This window comes from Equus quagga, chromosome 5 (genome assembly GCF_021613505.1).
Source record: "Equus quagga isolate Etosha38 chromosome 5, UCLA_HA_Equagga_1.0, whole genome shotgun sequence".
Lineage (NCBI taxonomy): Eukaryota > Metazoa > Chordata > Mammalia > Perissodactyla > Equidae > Equus > Equus quagga.
The window spans coordinates 18,453,329-18,466,576 of NC_060271.1; the positions used below are offsets into that span (position 1 = coordinate 18,453,329).

The 13,248-nt window shown below is 48.5% G+C and overlaps 2 protein-coding genes and 1 non-coding gene across 6 annotated transcripts in view; all 3 read left to right on the forward strand.

Moving 5' to 3' along the window:
• Nucleotides 1–255: 255 nt before the first annotated feature.
• Nucleotides 256–11,919, forward strand: PABPC4 (poly(A) binding protein cytoplasmic 4). 4 transcript variants are annotated; one of them, XM_046662310.1, is made up of 15 exons: nt 256–467; nt 1,215–1,330; nt 2,589–2,728; nt 3,093–3,187; nt 3,826–3,963; nt 4,592–4,687; nt 6,907–7,179; nt 7,523–7,595; nt 7,757–7,876; nt 8,373–8,459; nt 8,554–8,681; nt 9,857–9,950; nt 10,065–10,195; nt 10,429–10,531; nt 11,605–11,919. In XM_046662310.1, exons 1-14 carry the CDS (start codon nt 294–296, stop codon nt 10,516–10,518), a joined length of 1,755 nt encoding a protein of 584 aa, XP_046518266.1. In that variant the 5' UTR covers nt 256–293; the 3' UTR covers nt 10,519–10,531; nt 11,605–11,919. The 4 variants fall into 4 exon arrangements, with proteins under 4 accessions (XP_046518266.1, XP_046518267.1, XP_046518268.1 ...); XM_046662311.1 differs by having other exon boundaries at nt 7,757–7,828; XM_046662312.1 differs by lacking the exon at nt 8,373–8,459.
• Nucleotides 4,958–5,092, forward strand: LOC124240493 (small nucleolar RNA SNORA55). Its single transcript, XR_006888887.1, has one exon. It is a non-coding gene; the product is annotated as a small nucleolar RNA SNORA55 (small nucleolar RNA).
• Nucleotides 11,920–12,830: 911 nt separating the features above from the next.
• Nucleotides 12,831–13,248, forward strand: part of LOC124239799 (peptidyl-prolyl cis-trans isomerase E-like) — a 20,089-nt gene continuing 19,671 nt past the window's right edge. The window contains exon 1 of the mRNA XM_046662119.1: nt 12,831–12,876. Coding sequence (XP_046518075.1) covers nt 12,846–12,876 — 31 coding nt within the window. The 5' untranslated portion in view covers nt 12,831–12,845. The remainder of the gene's footprint in view (nt 12,877–13,248) is intronic.

Here is a 13,248-nt window from a genome sequence, read left to right on the forward strand (position 1 = left end):
TGAGCATGTCTTGCCTAACCCCCTTTCCCAACAAGGATGCAGACCCAGAGGGTCTGGGACTTCCCGCCATGAAGCAGAATCATTGGCTAGAACTTGTCTACCCTCAGTACCAACACTGGCTAGAGGAATCTGATGCCTTTTAATTTTAATAGAGTTGCCTTTTATCATGCATTACCTTGAAAAGCCCTGGAGTCCTTGTTCCTGGGATGGTGGCAGTCACCTGCGGGAGGTAAGGTTTTCTCTTCTTGACTGAACTGTGTCTTTCTCTTGCAGCCGAGCGGGCCTTGGATACCATGAACTTTGATGTGATTAAGGGAAAGCCAATCCGGATCATGTGGTCTCAGAGGGATCCCTCTTTGAGAAAATCTGGTGTGGGGAACGTCTTCATCAAGAACCTGGACAAATCTATAGATAACAAGGCACTTTATGATACTTTCTCTGCTTTTGGAAACATTCTGTCCTGCAAGGTAAACATTGATTAAATGATTTCAGCAGAATGATTATGGAATCCTGAAAACAAGACAAATGCTAAATGGGGAACTGCCTTAGAATTGGGTGGCAGGGTATGGTTTTTCAAAATGCTGGGAATGGCTCTGAAGCCTAAGAGTTCCCTCTAGCTGGTCTCGTGCCACAACCCAGCATAACCAGCAGGTGCTTCTGTGTCTTCGTTGATTCTTCCCTTTGCCTGAAATATCCTTCCTGTTTTCTAGTTTTGGAAGGCATCAGAAGGTTTCTCTTTTGGGTGGGGGTGGAGAGGTGGGGGAGGAGAGGACCAGAGCATGCCTCTGGTTTCCAGGAAGCTGTACTCAGTCATTTTAGAAGCATAAATTCACCCTTTTCCTTCTGTGTGCACCTGTTGATGTGGAGAATTTTGTACAACTTGTGTGGCAGTGGTTTGCATGTCTGACTCCACACTAGACTGAAATTCTGTTGTGAGCTTGGAAAATGGTTCATCTTTCTGCAGACCATGGTGTTGCTCCCAGATCACTAAATGTTTTTGAATGAAATAAGAAAACATTTGGATAGAAGCAGCCTAATAGTGGCTGCCGTCTGCTGTGCTACCTGTTAGAAAAAGCTTACCTGCTGTGGTCTTCTGCATTTTGACCATGGACAGGCTAGAGGCCTCAGAACAGGAGGCCCTGAGTAGGAGACCACGTGGTTCTCAACTCTGGAGCTGGCCAGTGGCACTAAAGTGGCTGCCTTGTCTTTGACAGGTGGTGTGTGATGAGAACGGCTCTAAGGGTTATGCCTTTGTCCACTTCGAGACCCAAGAGGCTGCCGACAAGGCCATCGAGAAGATGAACGGCATGCTCCTCAATGACCGCAAAGTGTGAGTGTCCCAGTCTGGAGCAACAACCATCGCATGAGCCAGCCGTGGCCCCACCTCGGTATTAACTGGCACACACAAGGCGGCTACTGGTTCTCTCGGCCCAAGTGTGGCCTGCTCCTACCTCTCCACTCCAGGGCTGGTGAGTCTCCCTGCCCGAGCTGTGGCAGCCCTTTTGACTCGCCAAGGTGGGCTTCCTGCCCAAGCCATGGCCTGCCTGCCGCCTCTCCCTTAAAAGCATCCGTCCGTGGGTTTTGTGGGCATCAGCAACTGGGGCTGACTGGAAGGCAGCTCCAAGCCCACTCTGAGCAGGGGTCTTGGCCAGCGGCAGAGTGGAGAGGGCCCTGGACTGACCAGGAGCTGTATACTAGCTGTGTGACCTCGGCCTTCCTGTGACTCAGGTCTGTCCGTGGGGTCACTTGCTAGAGGTTGATGCCAAATTGTCCCCAGATCTCCACTTGGCTAACTTATGACTCAGTGGCTTTCTAATATAAGGCTGGCTCCACAGTAATACTTAATTTGGTTACAGTGAAAAAAATCTCATCTCATTGCAAAAGACACTATTCATAATAGACCTTGTTGCTTTGATGTGGTTATGACAGAATAGAGAGGGGGATCTTAGCTAAGCCACGCAAGGAGAGCAGAAGGGACTGTAAGACGTGGCTATCATAAGCAAAACTTATTTCTGTCCTTTGTGTTGTTGAACAGACCATGGGATGGGTTGCATCGATCATGTGTATGTGCCCAGTGGTCAGGTCTTCCAAAGAGATCACTAGAAAGAAATCTAAAGACTTTCGATGCATGGATACATTTTTCTATGAAGTATAAACAACACCAAAATGAGTAAACTGAAAAAGCAGAGGCCACCTCTTAGTTCATTCCAGCAATCTCACTGCTAGGATTAACCACTGTTAACAGTTTGGTTTGTATCCTTCCAGACCTTTTCTATGCATTTACATAGATGTACAGAAATGAACGTTTTAAAAACATGGTCATCAGGTTTCTGCACGAAGGCAGTGTGATGTGGTAGGAGTAGCCCTGGTCTGAGCCAGGAGCCCTGGGGCTGGTCCTTGCAGGACAGTCTTGCCTCTTTCTCTTTCTGCTGGGGAGTTGGGGCGTCTCTGAGCTTGGTCTCCTGGTGGTTGGATGGGGACTCGTGTTTTAACCTCTCCTGTCAGCCTTTAACCTGCATTCCTTTGGGCCCCTGGAAATTGGGTTTTGTTCCTCTGGATGATCACTGTTTTTCATGGTTTCCTTTTAGGTTTGTGGGCAGATTCAAGTCTCGAAAAGAGCGAGAAGCTGAGCTTGGAGCCAAAGCCAAGGAATTCACCAATGTTTACATAAAAAACTTTGGGGAAGAGGTGGATGATGAGAGTCTGAAAGAGCTATTCAGCCAGTTTGGTAAGTAGGGTCCTTTGCCCCATGTGTCCCCTTTCACTGTCCACCAGACCTGGAATTCATCTCTTTTTACTTATTTAAGATATGAGAGCACCCAGACCCAGAAGTAAAATATCTTGCATGACAGAGGTCACAGGGTAGATAGGAATAGACTCCAGGCCTTGGCTCCTGGCTTCATCCTACCTTGTCCCATCCCCAAGGCCATCTCAGCAGCTTGGTCAGAATTAGAAGGCCGGGCATGGCGCCGCTTTCTTAGAGTCCATCTGGGTTCAACAATAGGTGTGTGTCAAGTGGGTTCCTAGAGAAGCCTTCGTTCCTTGAGCTGTGGTAGAGTGGTGTTACTAATAGTTCTGTCCTTTGGTAATAGGTAAGACCCTAAGTGTCAAGGTGATGAGAGATCCCAGTGGGAAATCCAAAGGATTTGGCTTTGTGAGTTATGAAAAACACGAGGATGCCAATAAGGTGAGAGTACCACAAGGTTGGGGGAAATTGGTAGGAAGTGGCCCCAGAGTGTGTGCAGGGCCAGCACGTGGAGTGGAGCAGGAATTATCTGAGTATCTGTAGTGATGCAGTCACCATGCTCTGGAATTGTCTTCTTGAGGGATATTTGACTGTTTTCAGAGCTCTTGGCACATACCTGCCACCTCAGCTGTTTTATCCTCTAGGTTGAAACAGGACAGATTTTTGTTCCCATTCATAGGTGAGGGAGCTAAGGGCCACAGGGCTGCTAATAACAGCACAGCGGCTACTTGTGGGTGAAGCTTTGTGCTAGGCCTTCAATGTATATCACTTAATACCCACAAGAGAACCTGAGAAATTTAGTGACAGTCAGATTATCAAGCTGGGCTCGTGTCTACCATTCTTATATTTGTACAGCTGTACTATTTTTTCCCTATATCATCTGGACCAGTATTACCCATTTAAATATTAACCCCACTTTACTGATAAGGAAGTTTGGATTTGCTGAGTTGGCTTCAGAGACAGAATGAAATTAGTTTTTAGCCCTGTAGGAAATATACTTTCAGAATATTTGGTGGGATTTACAGACCTCAGAGCAAGTCCGCTGCCTCTTGATTTAAAGACATGTATTTCCTCTTTAGGCTGTGGAAGAGATGAATGGAAAAGAAATCAGTGGGAAAGTCATTTTTGTAGGCCGTGCACAGAAGAAAGTGGAACGGCAGGCTGAGTTAAAACGGAAATTTGAACAGCTGAAGCAGGAGAGAATTAGTCGATATCAGGTGAGAGGTGGTCTTGGCACAGCCTACCAGTAGGGTTTTACTGTGAAATATTTGCAAAGCGCCTTATGTTTAGCAGGCTTTCTCTTTGGGGACTTGAACTCTGCTCTTCCTCTCATTTCTACAAAGATCATTAAGTTTAAAAGGATATACCTACAAGATACAGCAGTGATTCTAGAACAAGGACAAGAGATTGATTTGTTCATTTAGGGACTCTGTTCTGGCAGCATCAGTCTGTTCTTAGTCGTGTAGGGTTCTTTACTTAAGTGATACCCCTTCATTTGGAATGGTAGCAAGGAGAACCCTGCCAGTGTGAGCAGTCAGCCAGAGCAGCTGTGAGGAGGATGGCTATGGCCCGTGACTTACATCGATGGCTCCTATCAGAGTCTTAAGGCAGTCATCTCTCAGCTTTGAGCCGCCAGCAGAATCCCCTGCAGGGCTTGTTAAAACACGGATTGCTGGGCCCTAGAGTTTGATGTATTAGGTTTGGGTTCTGGCCTGAGAATTTCCATTTCTAACAAGTACCCAAAGATGCCAATGCTGCTGGTCTGGGGACCACACTCTGAGATCCTGTCTTAGAGAATATATGGGGTATATTGAGGTGTAATTAATAGTGATTCTTTTGCTTCAGGGGGTAAATCTTTACATTAAGAACCTGGATGACACCATTGATGATGAGAAGTTAAGGAAAGAGTTTTCTCCTTTTGGATCGATCACCAGTGCTAAGGTATTTTATACTGAGATTTTGGGATCAAAAGCAGAAGTAGTCATCTTTTAGAGCTTTATTGACATTCTTTCACTGAGGGAATAGGATCTAAATTGTGTTTATTTCTGAGTGTATCTGCCACATTATTCTAGTAAATTCCTCCTGGCATTCAGTTACCCGTCTGAGTGTATCCTCTGGAGGATGCCTTTCATTAGGTTAATATTGCACTGTCTCCCCAGCACTGGGGTATGGCGATGAATCTGACCCTGTCCTCCCTGCTGACCCTCCAGAGCACCTGAATCTTTCCCATTCTTTGCTGCTTTGTGCTGGTGTGGGGACAGATGGTGCTACAGTATGAGCAGAGGAAATCCAGACGGGTTGATTTCCATTTGTCTTGGGGCCTGTCTCTACAACTCTGCCACACTCTCTCCTTGAAGGAAGATATTTTGAGGATTTTGGGACTGGGGTTGGGAACTTCCATCCTGGTTTTATAAAGGAGGAAAGGGGATCAGGAATTTGGTTTTTCCGTGTTTTACAATGTGCATCATTTGCTTGGTTTTCTTTGAAAATCGTATCAACTGAGTTAGGGTGAGTAAGTATGAACCCCATTTTAAAGATAAGGAATTTGAGTCCTTGAGCAAGAGAATGCTGGTCACATGAGGATGGTGTACTGCGTGTCCTTAGTGCTTTGGGAGGGAACTGATGACATCTGAAAGTTTTGGGTCATAGCTGATACAAATGCTAGCCCTGCTCAGCAGAGGTGCAGCAGATGTCACAGCGTCTTCTGGTCATGAGACAGGAGGCCAAGTGGGCCAGTAAAGACTTGGCGAGGGGCTGGCCTGGTGGTACAGTGGTTAAGTGCGCACGTTCCACTTCGGCGGCCTGGGGTTCGCTGGTTCGGATCCCGGGTGCGGACATGGCACTGCTTGGCACGCCATGCTGTAGCAGGCATCCTACATATAAAGTAGAGGAAGATGGGCACGGATGTTAACTCAGGGCCAGTCTTCCTCAGCAAAAAGAGGAGGCTTGGCAGCAGTTAGCTCAGGGCTAATCTTCCTCAAAGAAAAAAAAGACTTAGTGGCCCTACCCTGGCCCTTAGCTTAAGTTACGCACAGCCTTGGAGCATTATCAGTCGTAGCAGGGAGTTGGCCAGGGTCCACCCCATGGAGTTTCCCGCTTCCTGGCCTCTTCTCTCTCATCTCCCCTTTGTCTGGCCTCTGTCAGTGCGAGGAATAATAGTCTCTCCTACCAGCAGAGTAGTCAAGTTGGCATGTGCAAGAAGAGAGCAAAAGGACCGTATCTTGAAGTTTCACAGGCACCATTTTCAAGATCATGATGTCACTTATTTTTTCACACACCTTACTGGCCCACCTCATTGGTAGAGTTGTTGCGTTGATACACATCTTGACTTCCATGTCCTCCACTTCAGAAGGCTCTCCAGACAGTGAGCTAAAACACAAAAAGGTGCCAAGCACCCCTAGTTATGTTGCTACCGACGCTTCTGAGGAGGTAGGCCAGAGAAAGCAATCAGTAACCTTTTTAGGTAAGAAAAAAGCCATTTGTGAATGACTTAACTGTATGTGGAAAGACTGCCTGAACCAGTACACATGTGGCTTTGTAGCTGTTTGCCTTAGAGTGTGTCATGGACGTGAGGCTCAGAGAGGGCAAGCAAATGATGTGTCAGGTTGGATAGCCTAGACGTGGCAGGGCTGGAACTAGACTCTAGCTGCCTTTCTCCCCACTGGTCGTCCTGCTATGTTATTCCCATTGAATTAATGGTGGCAGTCAGCATTTTATAACTCCTTCCCCACATGTACTTCGAAAGCATATCCTAACCCCGCTAAGAGCTTACTGAAGTTTTGTTCACCAAGACATTGGGCAGACGAGTTCTACAAATAAATTGCTTGACGCTGCCGTCCAGATGGCTTTTGGGATTCAGAGATAGCTGTGCTTCTGGGTGTTAGGAAGCACCTTTGGGTTCCTGGTTTAACCATTTAGCCGTGTCATAGGGTTTGGGAACTTTCAAGCACCTGGGGATCTAACAAAGAAAATGGTCCTTCCCTTAGTGGCTGTGGCTTAATTGGTCTGGGGTACATCCTGGGACAGGGCTGAGAACCCCTGACCCAGACTTGGTAACTCTTGCAGCAGAACCCAGGTTTTCTGGCTCTTAATAGTTGCCCCTCCCTCTCCCCCCAAACACACAGACACCTTTGTCTTAAGTAGCTGGTCTCCTTTTGTAGGTAATGCTGGAGGATGGGAGAAGCAAAGGGTTCGGCTTTGTCTGCTTCTCATCTCCGGAAGAGGCAACTAAAGCAGTCACTGAAATGAATGGACGCATCGTGGGCTCCAAGCCACTGTATGTTGCCCTGGCCCAGAGGAAGGAAGAGAGAAAGGCTCACCTGACCAACCAGTATATGCAGCGAGTAGCTGGGATGAGAGCACTCCCTGCCAATGCCATCTTAAATCAGTTCCAGCCTGCAGCTGGTGGCTACTTCGTGCCAGCAGTTCCACAGGTGGGTCTGCTGTGTGTTCATGGCCCTTCAGAGCCTGCCCACTGACAGCTGCTCCTGCAGTCTGCAGTGGTCAGGGAGAAGGCCTTTTGGATATCAGAGTTCTAGAATGTCCGTGCAGAGACCCTTCCAGTAAAATGAGGAAGGACTTATTCGTGGTCACATACACACAGTGGTAGGTGTAGAGTAAAAGAATCCCCAGTAACTGACCCCTTCAGCTTTTGAGTGGAGAGCAGCTCTATCCCACACAGATAGCATAGGGCCTGGAAGTGAGGTGAGATGAGCTACTTCTCTAATGTGGGTTCCAGTCCTTAAAGTAAAAGGGCTTGGCTGCGCTTTCTTACAGGCTCAGGGAAGACCTCCATATTATACACCTAACCAGTTAGCACAGATGAGGCCTAATCCACGCTGGCAGCAAGGTGGGAGACCTCAAGGTAGGTGGTGGGGAATGGTCATGTGATCGCCCAGGATATACCTGTCCTGGCCTCCCCCGCCCCTCCTCCCTGTCCCCTGGGAGGCACAGCCTAGGTTCTGGTCCACATTGTTCATCAGTGATGTGCAATCTCTGTCTTTTCACCAGGCTTCCAAGGAATGCCAAGTGCTATACGCCAATCTGGGCCTCGTCCAACTCTTCGCCATCTGGCTCCAACTGGTAATGCTCCGGCCTCTCGTGGCCTCCCTACTACCGCTCAGAGAGTCGGTGAGCAAACTGGCCTTGAGAAGCGTGGCCCGGGGAGGAGGGAGTCAGGACGACTAGGCTCTGCCCAGGGTTGGTCAGTTTGTTGAGCTCATCATGTTTTTTGAGTCCTGGTTGTGTAATCTCAGCTGTGTGCTTAGGTAGGTACTTACGGAGCAGAGAAACAATATAAATTCTAGGAGTGTTTCTTTTAAGATTCTTTTCTCATCGGTGACTCATGTGAAAAAGGTTAGTTGTAGAAGTTTGTTGAATGACTACAGAGGCAGCCTGTTCTTTTGGGTGGGATTGGAAGATAGAAGGAAACTTTTTTACAGAATATGTCTTGTATTCCGAGTGGTAGAAAGAGTTGTATGTTATCTGTTGGCTGCTCCTTGAAAGTAGCAGTAGTTGCCCCATGTGTGATGTGTTGTGAACGTGCTTTGGAATTGCTCCTTCCGTGGGACGTGGCCAGTTGGACATCTGCTGCCAACACTGATGTGCATTTGCTGGTCTGTTGTAGGGTCTGAGTGCCCGGACCGCTTGGCTATGGACTTTGGTGGGGCTGGTGCCGCCCAGCAAGGGCTGACTGACAGCTGCCAGTCTGGAGGTGGTATTGGATGCACACAGAACGGGGAAAGATGGGATTTGACGGGCCTTTGCCCAGGCTGATGGGCTTTAATTTTATTTGTTCTTTTCCTAAGGTGTTCCCACAGCTGTGCAGAACTTAGCACCTCGTGCTGCTGTTGCTGCCGCTGCCCCTCGGGCTGTTGCACCTTACAAATACGCGTCCAGTGTCCGCAGCCCTCACCCTGCCATACAGCCTCTGCAGGTGAGGTCCACCAAACAGAATGCTAAGAGGATTTTCCCTGTTTCCGTGTGATTGAAAAGATGCCTTGCTTTGCTTCCTTCCACAGGTATTAAATACCTGCTCTATGTCAGGGTGCCATGTCCTGTGCGGTGACACTGCCCTTGCAGGGGCTTTGTAGTGGGAGAGAGGGGTTTGAAATTGTTCTTCCTGATAACAGTTTACTCAGAAGTGCCCCAGAGGAGACAGCCAGTGCTTTTCTCCTTTTTACATGTGTGCTCACTCAGCTTTTTGAGCTTTTCACATCTGCTGGCCTAGTTGATCCTTCGCTACTCTGCAAGATCATTGGTACATTAAGGCAGGAGAGAACTTCATCTTATAGATGAGAAGTTCAGCTTCCGACTTAAGTTGGGGTGGGGAGTTGGAACCAGATCTCAGATTTTCTAAGATGGAACTTGTTATCTCTAGAGCTGTTTCCCTCAGGCAAGCTAAGATACAAGTAGTTTATTGCAAAGCTCAGTGGCAGTTTGCCTGGAGGAACCACACTCAGCCTTGTGGTCCGTAAACTGCTTTGTAAGTGGGAGATTTCCTGGAACTTGATGCTCTGTGAAGTATTTTCTTCCTAGAAGGCCCTACTTTTAGGGCTGTGACTGGCATTGACATTACATGTTGACACTTATCAGGCCTTTGATACAATAAAGACATTTGGTACAATAAAGGTAATGTGGGATGTAATTATAAGTGTTTTGGTATTTATACCCTTTGACCCAGTCTCTACTGGGAATTCACTCTAAAGGAAAATGGTAACTTTCAGGAAAGGGCTACATGTACGAATGTTCACTGCACCTTATTTATTAACAAGGCTTCAAATTCTTGGGTAACCTTGGGTAAATTATGACCATTATAACTTGAGTAAATTAAAATTAATTGATAGACGGTTGTCAAGCGTTTTAGGTTTTTCTTATTCGTTTTCCTTTCCTTTGAATAGCATGCCATTTTACTATAGTTGGTAAACTACATGACTCTCTTCCTCACCTGACCCCCTCAAACCCCCAAGACTGAAAGGAGTTCCTTGGCAGCAAGGACATCCACCTCCATCTCCTCTTTCATATAGTAGACTTTCAGATGTTAAGTGGTCAGGCTCTTGATCGCCGTCAAGTGTCCTTTCCTTGGTGCTGACCGCTGCTTCTGGTTCCCAGGCACCCCAGCCGGCAGTCCATGTGCAGGGGCAGGAGCCCCTGACCGCCTCCATGCTGGCTGCAGCACCCCCCCAGGAACAGAAGCAGATGCTGGGTGAGTGACCCACGTGCTTGCGGAAGAGGGGGCCAGAGTCTGGTGCTGACCTGGATACCAGGTCCACTCTTTACTGGGATTTCACCTGCTTTTTAATGAAATCTCTTCCCACAGGAGAACGTTTGTTCCCGCTCATACAGACCATGCATTCAAACCTGGCTGGAAAGATTACAGGGATGCTGCTGGAGATCGACAACTCCGAGCTGCTGCACATGCTGGAGTCCCCTGAGTCGCTCCGCTCCAAGGTGAGCTGCTTCTCTGACCCTGGGGCTTTCACTCACTCAGCTCGGGAGGACGAGGGGCGGCCTCGCACACCAGGGAGCAGCAGAGAGAAGGGTCGGCTGCCCCATGACCTTCTCGGGCCTCGCCTATGATTTGAGGGCTGCTGGGGTGTGGTATTTGGGAAAGTGGTCGGCACCAGAGAGGGGTGGGAGGGGCTCTCCTCAGATGTCACTGAGCCCCTGGAGATTTCTCACAGGTGGATGAAGCTGTGGCGGTTCTGCAGGCTCATCACGCCAAGAAGGAAGCTGCCCAGAAGGTGGGCGCTGTCGCTGCTGCTACCTCCTAGACAAGGAAAAACCGTATGTTTGGCTGTTCTTGTTTTCTGCAATGGTTTTGACTTGCAAATATCTTCCTAAAAGATTAGGGGCGGTGTACAGAACCATGTTTCTGCCACTTAACCTGGTAACTTGGGCAGGCTGGCACCTGGATTTTTTTCCTGTCATCTAGGTGAGTTAATATGGAGAAGAGAGCAGTACAGGTTGTAAATTATAAGGAGCAAACGACAAGAGCACCTGGTTGGATCTTTCTCAGGAATCACCTTGTTGGTCTGGAATAATGACGGATATATAAGGCGTTGTCATAATCACATCCCACAGCCTTATTTCTATGAGCATCTCCCTGGTTTGGCTTGAGGTTGGTGAGGTTAGCTGTGTGTGCAGCTACTGCTTAGCTCTGGGAACACAGCAGGACACAGGCCTTGGTGTCAAAGGGGGAGAGACAGTCACATCTGACTACAGTTTCAGTGTGAGTGTTGCAGTTGACTTCTGGACTTGGGGGCCATGACATCTGTCTGCAGGGACTTGGGTGACTGAAGCTTAACTAGGACTTGTGGCAAGAACTGGTGGGTGCTTCCAGATGGAGAGAGGGAACCAAATGAGCAGAGGCAAGGAGAAAGAGCATGTGGTAAGGGCCAGAGCTGGTGTTTTGGTAGGGGTTGATTGGCATAGCCATGGCCCCTTGTCAAGGGTCTGAGCCCTGTCATTTGGAGCTTAAGCAAGAAAACCACAGAAGCTTTGAGTACAGGATACCCAGGAACGGTGGAGGGGGGAGCTTTATAGACAGTAGTTAGCCTCAGAAGTCAGTTGTTTTCAATCAGGGGTGCCCCCGCAGGGGACATTTGCTAATGTCTAGAGACATTTTGGTTGTCACAGTTGGGATTGTGTTACTGGCATTTAGTGGGTAGAGGCCAGGGATGCTGCTAAACATCCTGCGATGCACAGGACAACCCTAATGGAATTATCTGGGCCAAAAGTCAGTAAGCACTGAAGTTGAGAAACTCTGCTCTATAATTCCTTCTTTTATCAGCCAGAGATTTCAGTGAATCCCTGAGGGTCTTTTGATTATGTATGTGTGTTGATACTTTTCTTTTCAGGATTTCAAAGCCAAATAACCCCTTATGGAATTCAGCTCAAGGTTTGAAGACTTCCTAGCTTGTCCTATGGACCTCAACACCACGAACCACAAATTGCAAATTTAATAGGTCATTTTGTATCAAAAGGTCAATTATGAAGCACCTAGAATTTTTCAATTAAGAGAATATATTCTCTGGGTTCTGCCATGGCCCAGACAGTGTTAACGTTTTTTTTTTTTTTCTATTGTGGGTTTTGATTTTTTCCCCCCAGAAATTGGTTTTATTTGATGTACCCAAGTCTTAAGTTTCTCAATAAAGAAAAAAACCTCCATAAAACTGCCTCTGTCTTATGTTTTCCTCTGACCACCATTTTATTCTATAAATTCCAGTTTTTACTGGAAGTAAGTTTAGGATGTAGAGTCAAATGAAGTTCTGTATAGTTTATCGTCCTTTCCTGATGGTTATAAGCAGACTATTTTGTGTTAGTAAGGTGTGCAGAACTGTCTCACTGCATTCTGTTGTGGGAGGACCCTTATATTGGGAACAGAAAAGACCTTGAGTCTGGCACAGGAAAGCTGGGGTACAGGGTGGGGTTGACGTGTTGCAAGGATGTATGGTGAGAGATGCAGAGCCTGGCCTCTCCTGTCTTGGACTGTGTTGGTTGGGGTCTCAGTCCCCTCTCTTTCTTACTGCCAATTTATCCTGCAAGCAAGTCAGCATATCCAGTTGCCCAGATTCTGCAACTAAGCTTTCCTGTGGCAATGGGAAAAGGCTCAGGAGATAGATCTGAGTGACAGTAGCGAACAAGTGCTGAAGTCCTAAGGGTTTTGTGTCCCTTTAGCCCTGAAAACGACCATAATCTGGCCAAGGTCAGCCAGTCGACTTGCCCTCCCTGCCCTCCAGCAGCACTTCCTTTTTCCCTTTCTCGAAACTTGGCAGGCTGTCCTTCCTCCGGGCCTTACCCAGGCGTCCCTTTCCCTGGAATGTTCTCCCCTGGTTCTTGCCTCTTGGCCGGCTCCCCCTTTTCCTTAAGGGTCCAGTCTCACCTTAAGTAACTGATCTAAAGGCCCAGTCTAAAGTAGATTCCCCTGTTTCCTGACGGCCGCGGTTCATGCGACCGTGGACTGTTTATTTTCTTTTAACGCCCGGCTGCCCCGCGCCCCGCAGCGCCCAGGCAGTGCGGGCGTCTGCGCCATCGGCCGAGGGGGCAGGGAGGGGGCGGGGCCCGGCTGCTGGCTTCCGGCGGAAGAGCTGAGAGCAAGATGGCTGCCACCAAGAGGGTGCTGTACGTGGGTGAGCCGCCGTGGGGTCTTCACGAGCCGGGGGTCGATCGAGTGGAGGTTGTGGGCTGTGGGCGGCGGGGTCTGGGTGCGGCCCTAGGCGGCGTGAGGGGGCACAGCCGGGTCTCTTGCTGGGCTTTACCCCGCAGTCTGCGGACGGCGCCCGCGGCCTGACGGCTTTGCTGGTTCTCCCTAGCGCTGTCTAGAGCCCTTTCCCCTCTGACCCTGGACCTGGTGGTGAGATCTGTTATTGTGACCTCAGACCCCATCGCAAACTCGCACGCCCAGTCGTTCCGCAAACGCCGCAGCTCTGGCCCCTTAGATGAAGAAGAAGCTGGGGAATTAAGGAAACAGCTTCACTGTGCGGGTTGGTGAGCACTACGAT

Bases quoted from the DNA above. Each gene is read 5' to 3' on its own strand.
- PABPC4 (XM_046662310.1), top strand. From the start codon at position 294: ATGAACTTTGATGTGATTAAGGGAAAGCCAATCCGGATCATGTGGTCT. The intron at 1,331-2,588 runs GTGAGTGTCCCA...GTTTCCTTTTAG, and splicing joins CTCCTCAATGACCGCAAAGT to GTTTGTGGGCAGATTCAAGT. The intron at 2,729-3,092 runs GTAAGTAGGGTC...CTTTGGTAATAG, and splicing joins AGAGCTATTCAGCCAGTTTG to GTAAGACCCTAAGTGTCAAG.